Here is an 8,513-nt window from a genome sequence, read left to right on the forward strand (position 1 = left end):
TAGCGGCGCTTGGCAGTCCACGCAAGCAATAGGCGGGACCATTTTCCGATCAACATGGTGACCCCGGTCGAGGTCGGCATCATCGCAGAAGTCTTCATGGTTGATCTTCTCGTGTGCGCGCTCCTCCATCTTCACTGGAAGAGGAGAGGAAGCTCGCCCCGACTCCGTGTTGTTGGCCTCATGAAGGAAGAATGTGGGCACCTACGTGAGGCCGAAGTTGTTGTGGCACCGAGGGCCGCGAATGAGAGCCGCGTCCGAGCGTCGCTTATACGCCTCGTCGTTGTCGCAGGCGGCAAGGTTCCGTGCGAGGATGCCCCGTGACCTTCTCGGCCGCGTCCCGACTCCGATTGAAGACTCCTCGACGATATCGTGTGACGGGGGTGCAAGATCTGTAGGTTTCGGGCGCGGGTGCGGTCCTTGATGGCAGAATTGTGGAGGGGAATGTGGTAGAGGGGTAGAGTATGCGGTGGGGAAGAGCTCAGGTTTGCGCTTGTATACTACGGCCGGTACATATAGCGGCTACACGAGGAAGTTTTTGGTGGGCTATACAAAATAGAGGGCCACACGTGTGTATGGGTTCTATTCTGGAAAAAATCGCCCAAATCTATATATTGGCCAGAAAAATTTAAATGCCAGGCCGATAGACCTGGTTTGCTAGAGATGCTCTAACACGGTCCTGGCCGAGCAATGATAGCCTGCGACCAACCGCCTTTCCTTTCATTTTTTTTTTTGCTAATAGAACTTTTTTGGTTGAAATTTGCGAATGGAACTTAACTCACTACTAGTTGTTTTAGATACATTCGTTCGTTGTGACGTGGCGTCTAGCATTTTTCCGCTTATGTAATATAAAAAACAAGCAAAAAACATTGCAGCATTCACATATGGAAATGCAACAAAAAATTATATGTATGTAACAAATCTCATATGAAGCGTAGCATGGAAGCAAACGCTTGCAATGCCTTGAAAAAAACGCAGGATTTTTACTAAGACTGAGATGGTAGGTGGCAGAGTCAATGTAGTCCTTGTGTATCCCTACTGAAACTCTCGTTAAAATGTGCTGCGGTACCCTGACATCACATTTTATTGCTGTCAGGTTATCTAACTTAAATCATAGTGCCCCGAATAAACATAGCCATATCAAAACTCCTGAAAACTAAAATTGCTGCTGTCCGTATCAGCTTACAAAAGCAAGATCATCGGATCATTGGGTGTGATCATTGCGTGGCACTGTTTCAGGAGAAGTAGCTGCTGCATTTTCCTCTGAACATTCATACTACCTCTGTCCATAAAAGCATGTTGGAAGTTTGCCCAAATTCAAATGTATCTAGACACGTTTTAGTGAATAGATACAGTCGAATTTGGACAAATTTTCGACATTCTTTTATGAACAGAGGGAATACCATTTCAAGGCATCCGGAGCAGATCATCAAAGGGAGTGCGCTGACCCGATGGCGTGCGAACCCACACGCTTGAGCTTCATCATAGACTCGACGTGCGCCCTCAGAGCGTGTGTTTCTCCCAGCCTGCTAAAGGAACAAACGTTACTACACTTTCTGAGCGTCCCTTCCATGAAATTACCTTGTAATTTTGCGGTGTTGGGAAGAAATGAAGAATGCTATTAGCTCTGTTCCTTAATGTAAGACGTTTAGTTTGCCAAAACATCCTATATTATGGAACGGAGGTAGTAGAATATTGTTGTACCTGGAGATTTCGGCGCGCCTCTTCGCGTGCTCTGCAGCGAGAGAATGCCGATACGGCGGCGTCCTGCTGCTGATGAGATGGTCAGAGAGCGCCCTCCGCTGCACGCCGCCTCTTTTCGACAGCGCCCACCTCGCCTCCTTACCGTGGTCTCTTCTCATTGCAAATGCAGTCTGAAAAATGAACATGTGTAGGCATGAACCAGAGTGGTTGCTCTAACAGTCTGAGCAAGTGTGATGTACCTTCCTGTCGAATAGCAGGTTCCACGCCTCGCCGCTGAGGGTGTAGCGGACGGCGATCTTGATCAAATCGAGCGGGACGTAGAACACCAAGCTGTACAGCCATATGACGCCGGCCCAGCGCCACCCGATGCCGCTGATCGACGCGAAGCTGACTGTCGCGTACACTGCCACCAGGGTAGCCACCTTGCAGATGGAGACGCCGATCAAGAATCCGCCTTGCATTTTTTTGTCAGTTACCACTACAACACAAACCACGCATCCTTGCGTGATGGGAAATTTCAAAAGCTTTACCAGCTGAGCTAGGACGAAAGCGCAGACGAGCAGAGTCCCTGGCCTGTCGAGGAAGGAGAGGCCCCTGCTGCGCGTGACGAATATCAGGGCCTGGCTGATGATACTGACCTGCAGGTACATCGCCGACGAGATCTTCTCGGTGTCACTCTTCAGAGATCCCACACTGAAGTGAGACTGTGATTCAGAAACATGGTATCATTATGGGTCGAAATACATTCAGTATTGGAGGTTTACTTGTTTGAACCGAATGTTTCTACCTCGAAGAATGTGGTTCTTGTGACTGCCCAGTAGAACAGCACCGTCACCAGTGCGAGGTACGTCCCTATGACAACCCCGGTTGCGAAGATCTCGTTCAACCTCCAGCTATCCGGTCTCCGCGATGGCTTCACTCGATCCTTCGATATCGCCATGATAGTCCCTGATCACGGTGACACATCGATAACATTGCGAGCTATTAGCATCGGTTCCGGATGCAGCAAGCCTCATTCTCACATGATAAGTTCAGAGTTACTAGTGCATTACCATCGTTCAGTATGGCTATGATCAGGACCATAAATGGAGGAAAATCGTATTCCCATATTGACGCCAGAAGAACAAACCCAAGCTGCAACCGTACAAGACACAGATTAGTACAGTGCCTATTGATCACCAGATCATTATCAGATTCCTGCATTCTTACCACTATCCGTATAGTGATGGACACTGCATAAATCTGCGTCGGTAAGGCATAAATCGTCAGAAGCAAAATTGTACTGGTACAAGAACACGAAGCGACAGAAACTGAACTCAAATCTACCGTGTAGTTCTTCATGCGCTGGAAGATGGTGCGGCTGGTGAGGACGGCGGAGACGATGACGCTGAGGCCGGGCTCCGTGAGCACGATGTCGGCGGCTGCCCTGGCGGCGTCCGTCGCGTCGGACACTGCGATGCCGATGTCGGCCTTCTTCAGCGCCGGCGCGTCGTTCACGCCGTCTCCGGTCATCCCGCACACGTGCCCCTGCGCCTGCAGGATCCGCACGATCTCGTGTTTGTGCTCCGGGAACACGCCCGCAAACCCGTCCGCGCTCTCCACGAGCTCCTCCACCGGAGCCGCCGCCCGATCGCCACCGCGGCCGAACAGCGCCTCCGACGGGTGCATGTTGGTCCCTGTCCCGAGGCGCCGGCCTGTCTCCTTGGCGATGGCCAGGTGGTCGCCGGTGACTATCTTCACACACACGCCGAGATCCAGTGCCTTGCGGATGGTGTCGGCACTGTCGTGCCGCGGCGGGTCGAACAGCGGCAGCAAGCCGCAGAAGACCCACGGCCCGCCATGGCCGTGCCTTGATTTCTCCGGGACCTCCTGATCTCAGTCATCAAATGACGGTGCTTCAGAATTTAGACTACAGTGTTTCACTTGGTGCTACCAGACTACTACTTGAACTACTATGAGTCTGATATTACTTAATTACAAGTACCTGGTAAGCAACTGCTAGTGATCGGAGGCCCCTCTCCGCAAATCTGTTGACGACACGCTCCACCTTCTCGGCGATGTCATCCTTGTTGTAGCACAGGTTGAGGATCTGTAAGATGATCAAAGTCAGATCAGAGATGTTCTAGGCTATGGCTAAACACTGTAAATAAAGTCCCATTTTGTTGACAGTTAGCATTTAGCAGCAATGAGATACACTGATGAATTTCTTCAACAGGTGGAGAGGAGTACCTGCTCAGCAGCACCTTTGCTGACCCGGAACCAATTGCCACCATAATCAATGTATGTTATCGCCGTCCTTTTGTCGACGGGATTGAATGGGAGAAAGTGAACTTCAGTGATGTTAGCGCGTGCCTGGCGATGAACAGGTAACGTCCGTGAACCATTATTAATGTGCAGGCTCAGATCAAGTGAAACAGATTCAGAACCTCTTTGGGATCAGCAAGCATGTTTATGATGGCCATGTCGATCGCATCTTGGTTCTCCACTCTTGATGCTCTTGCAGCCAACAGGATAATCATGTCCCTGTCCATTCCTCCGCTGAAAATCTGAACTTACCAAAATGATGGATGGATAAGCTTTGCATGAAAACCGTTACACTGCATAATTTTTAAAATTTGAAAGGTGACTATACTCCTTTTTTAGGTGCAAGGGGATGCACCTCGATTAGGTTTTTGTCGACCGTAAGATGGTTGAGAGTGAGCGTTCCGGTTTTGTCACAGCAGAGAACATCCATTCCTGCCATCTCCTCAATGGCTGTCATCCTTTTGGTGATGGCACCCTGCAAAGTTCAGAAAAAATTCTGTGATCCACAATACATACTCTGTTAACTGAAGAGAGGTGGCAGCAATATATCCAGACACCACCTGTTGAGATAGGCGATGAGAACCTATTGCAAGTGTGACCGACAAAACAGTCGGCATTGCGATCGGTATCCCTCCGATCAGAAGAACAAGCACATTGTTGATTCCGACCCGGTACGACCGGTGCTGGACCGCGAACATGACGATAACCTCGACGATCACCCCAACCGCAATCGAGCAGATACAAAAGTTGCCTATGCAGGTAAGAACCTGAAATTTTCAGTAGGAAAATTCAGCTCACCCCATAGACACTTCCGTGCAACTAATGCTCAACACATCAAATGACATTCTAGTGTGGCGACTTGCCTTCTGGAAATGGCCAACAACCTCTGTAGAGTCCACCAAATGAGCTGCCTTCCCGAAGAAAGAGCGGACCCCGGTTGCAATGACGACAGCTTCGATCTCACCATGCTTGCATGTTGAACCAGTGAATACTAGGTCGCCAGTCCTTTTGGTGACAGGTAGGGATTCTCCAGTGAGAGCTGACTGAAATATTGAAAATAAACAGTAAGAGACCAGATCACTTGACAGAACAATCAGGCCTACACGGTAAATGTGATTGCCTGATCAATTTTGAGAGAATCCCCCTCGAGTAGTCGCGCATCTGCAGGGACAATATCACCAAGCCTGATGCTGATGATGTCTCCGGGTACCAGTACGGAAGCATCCAGCTCTTGCCATTTCCCATCTCTAAGAACCTGTAGTCACACCAAGGCATGGTCAGACTAAATCAATGCATCATCACTTGCATGCTACTCCTACAGACCTTTGTTTTAGGCGCCAAGCGGGCCATGAGACAAGCCGCGGCATTGCCGGCGTTGTTCTCCTCCACGAAGCTGATCGTTGAGTTGATGAAAAGAAGGCAGACGATTCCCACGAAGTCCTCCCAGTCCGGACCCTGACTCTGGAGAAATAATAAAGAAACACCAAATAATTCCATCACTCGTATTTTGTTGAAGAATAGTACATTTCCCCTGAAAATTCGAAGACTTTCTTGACTGAACCGGTAGCAGAACATAGCATAGTAGTTGACTAAGACTTACACCCCCGTTTGTCAAGACCAGTGCCATGATTGCTGCTGCCTCCATTACCCATGACAATGGGTTCCACATGAAACTGATGAACTTGAGAACCTTGTTCTCCTGTCAGATTTTTTTTTTGAAAAAATAGGAATTCAGTACAGAGAGTTAGTAATTAGTACGGAGTTTTGTCCAAATTAGATGCATTTATATACTAAATAGTGTCTAGGTACATCCGAATTTAGACAAAATTTCGACATCTTTTTATGGACGGAGGTAGTAGTAGAGAACTAGAGATGGTGAATTTACACGCTTCTCCTCCAGTCGGTTTGCGCCGAACAGCTGCAGCCGTTCCGCGACATCCGCTGAAGAGAGTCCACTGCGGGACGTGCTCAGCTGCTCAAAGACGTCTTCCAGGGGCAGGTTCCCCTGCTCACGCACCGTTGTCATGAACGACATTTGCACACAATGCTGGGAGCATGAACATTGCAGTCTCTACCCTAACTGATGAAATTAACTTACCAGATCAATGTCTTCGGTGCTGAAACTCTCAGGTCCAAGCAACGGCTTTCCCAGCCCGTCATCATCCATGCTTGCAGCTTCTGGCCTGCAAGAAGGTCTGCAAGGTGCATCGATCGGAACAGAATGGGATCACTTTTGAAGAGAACTGCATTGCCTGCACATTCGTTTCAAGATAGATATTTGGGGAGACGAAGTCTGACGCCGGATGGAAGAACTCACCGTTCAAGTCTGACGAAGTCTGGTGGAATGGAGTCGCTAGTGTACTGTTGGCAATGTATTTTGGTGGTTTACTCTCGATGAGGAGTGAAGAGGAAGGGGAGGTCGGCTGTTACCCCTTTTCCAGCGTTTGGGAGCATGGCTCGTACAAGCCCAACCACCATTCTAACTTTCCACGGCAGTGAGCAGACGGTCGCTTCAAACCAACCGGTCGAGTGGAAGTGTGGAACAGCACCGTAGCGGCTTCACAGCTCCGAAATACCTCTGCCATCGTGCTTGCATCTCAGAACTTTGAGTTAATTGCAAAAACATAATTATGGCTAGATTTTCCAAAACCACCGGTTTCTCTTTTTTTTCCAAAAAAACCCACCTTCCAAGTGTAATTGTTTTTTCAGAAAACACCAAATTGACACCATTTTTGAGCGGTGGCGCCCACTATAAGCAATGACGGAGTACCAAATATTCACACATTTTTAACGGAGAAGTTAAAACAAACATAGGGCCCACCACTCACACTTCAACTATATCTTCCTCCTACACATTCCCTCTTTAACTCTTGGTTCCCCTCCCTCCACCACTCGCGGGCCGCTGCTTCGCCGATCCCAGCAATCGCGCCACCATCTTCTACACCAGCATCCAAAAACAAACCTTTCCACGTCGCTTTGTCTTAAAGGTGAAATGATCAAAAAGGTCGACTAGAGGGGGTGAATAGAAAACTGCATATTTGTAATGTTTTTTCTTAAATTTACGGACAACAATAATATAGGTTTTCTAGATATGCAACTAGGTGACAACAATCTATATGTAAGATACAATTAGCTCAACAAAACGACAAGATAATATGCTAGTGAACAAATAAGTAAAGACAATGATGTGAAATAACCACATAGGGAGACGTATATGTATCCCGAAGTTCACACCCCTAGGGGTGCAGGGTAGTCTCTGTTGGAGGATGTGCGGAGGCAAAATGCCCCCTCAACACCGCAAATGCCCCATCTTCTTCTCCTCGTGACTTTCATACAAGGGAAATGCCTCAATCTACTAATAGTACCCTCGAAGGTAGTCACCAAACCTTTACAAACTTGTTCGGAGCCACTCCACACCCTTGAGTCTCCCGAAGCTTGCCCAACGCACAATCTACAAAGTACTGGCGCCTGGACAATCTCCTTCCTTCTACGGAGCCCAGACACCAAGAGTAACCAGATTCATAAAGAAAAAACAAGGGAAATCATATATCCTTTGATGAAGTGGTAGATGTAAGTATGCTCTATCTTTTCCTAAAAGAAACATGATCCAAGTGTTGGGAGCGAGATCACAAAGTTTCGTACTTTGCAACAATAGATGAGAGACTAATGGAGTTTTTTTTTTTGAGAGAGACTAATGGAGTAGTCTCACCTTCGTGAGGTAGAAGATGGGCTTATATATATGTTTGGGGCAAAAATCCAATTCTAGGCCCGATGGTTTTGGAGGAAACCCTAGCGGCTCCAACCCCAAGACTCACTTCTTGATAGTAATTTATAGAATTTATTTCATTGATTCATCTGCACTAAATTTAACTCGGAGCAACCGGCTGGACATCCTTGGTTTGCAAAAAACCATCAGGCAGAATTCACCACGGCCGAGCTCCGTAGCCTCGAGTGCGGGGGACAGTTTGCCTGGAATTGGTTACCAGCAAACGGGCACTCGGGAGGACTACTGTTGGGTTTCCGGGATGAAACCTTCGAGGTGGGGGAATGGAGGAAAGGGGTTTTCTTCATCTCCTCCAAGATCCTCCAGCGGAATATCAACATGATATGGTGCTTCATGTTGGTGTACGGCCCGGCTGACCACATGAGAACGGATGAGTTCCTGGGGGAACTTGAACGGGCGGTCGCTGAGTGTCAGGTCCCGTTGGTGATTGCGGGAGATTTCAACCTCATCCGCTCCGCCGGGGATAAGAGCAACGACAACATTAATTGGCCTAGGGTGCGCCGATTTAATGAGTCCATTGCCTCCATGGCGCTACGGGAGATCAACCTGACAGGGGCCCGGTTTACTTGGACCAACAGACAGCTGAGTCCAATCCGGTGTGTCCTGGATCGGGTCTTTGTGTCCACGGCCTGGGAGGCCCATTTCCCTCTTTGTTCGGTGACTGCGGTTACTAGGATTGGTTCAGACCATAATCCTCTCTTGCTCGACAGTGGGGAGGAGACAA

The 8,513-nt window shown here is 48.6% G+C and overlaps 1 protein-coding gene across 1 annotated transcript; it reads right to left on the reverse strand.

The window, feature by feature from the left end:
• Positions 1-1,173: 1,173 nt before the first annotated feature.
• Positions 1,174-6,172, reverse strand: LOC124696088 (ATPase 10, plasma membrane-type-like). The gene is made up of 19 exons (XM_047228867.1): positions 6,104-6,172; positions 5,891-6,010; positions 5,606-5,704; positions 5,329-5,466; positions 5,126-5,260; positions 4,869-5,048; positions 4,566-4,772; positions 4,361-4,480; positions 4,128-4,247; positions 3,931-4,053; positions 3,686-3,790; positions 3,028-3,570; positions 2,911-2,943; positions 2,754-2,835; positions 2,489-2,649; positions 2,232-2,405; positions 1,941-2,123; positions 1,702-1,871; positions 1,174-1,523 (listed from the first exon to the last, which is right to left on the reverse strand). Exons 1-19 carry the CDS (start codon positions 6,170-6,172, stop codon positions 1,427-1,429), a joined length of 2,859 nt encoding a protein of 952 aa, XP_047084823.1. The 3' UTR covers positions 1,174-1,426.
• Positions 6,173-8,513: the final 2,341 nt, after the last annotated feature.

Source organism: Lolium rigidum, chromosome 3, assembly GCF_022539505.1.
Source record: "Lolium rigidum isolate FL_2022 chromosome 3, APGP_CSIRO_Lrig_0.1, whole genome shotgun sequence".
Lineage (NCBI taxonomy): Eukaryota > Viridiplantae > Streptophyta > Magnoliopsida > Poales > Poaceae > Lolium > Lolium rigidum.

Excerpts from the sequence above, each read along its gene's own strand:
- LOC124696088 (XM_047228867.1), bottom strand. The coding sequence starts at position 6,172 with ATGGATGATGACGGGCTGGGAAAGCCGTTGCTTGGACCTGAGAGTTTC. Across the intron at positions 6,011-6,103 it reads GCACCGAAGACATTGATCTG|GGGAACCTGCCCCTGGAAGA; the intron begins GTAAGTTAATTT and ends GTGCGTGAGCAG. Across the intron at positions 2,406-2,488 it reads CAAGAACCACATTCTTCGAG|TCTCACTTCAGTGTGGGATC; the intron begins GTAGAAACATTC and ends TCTGAATCACAG.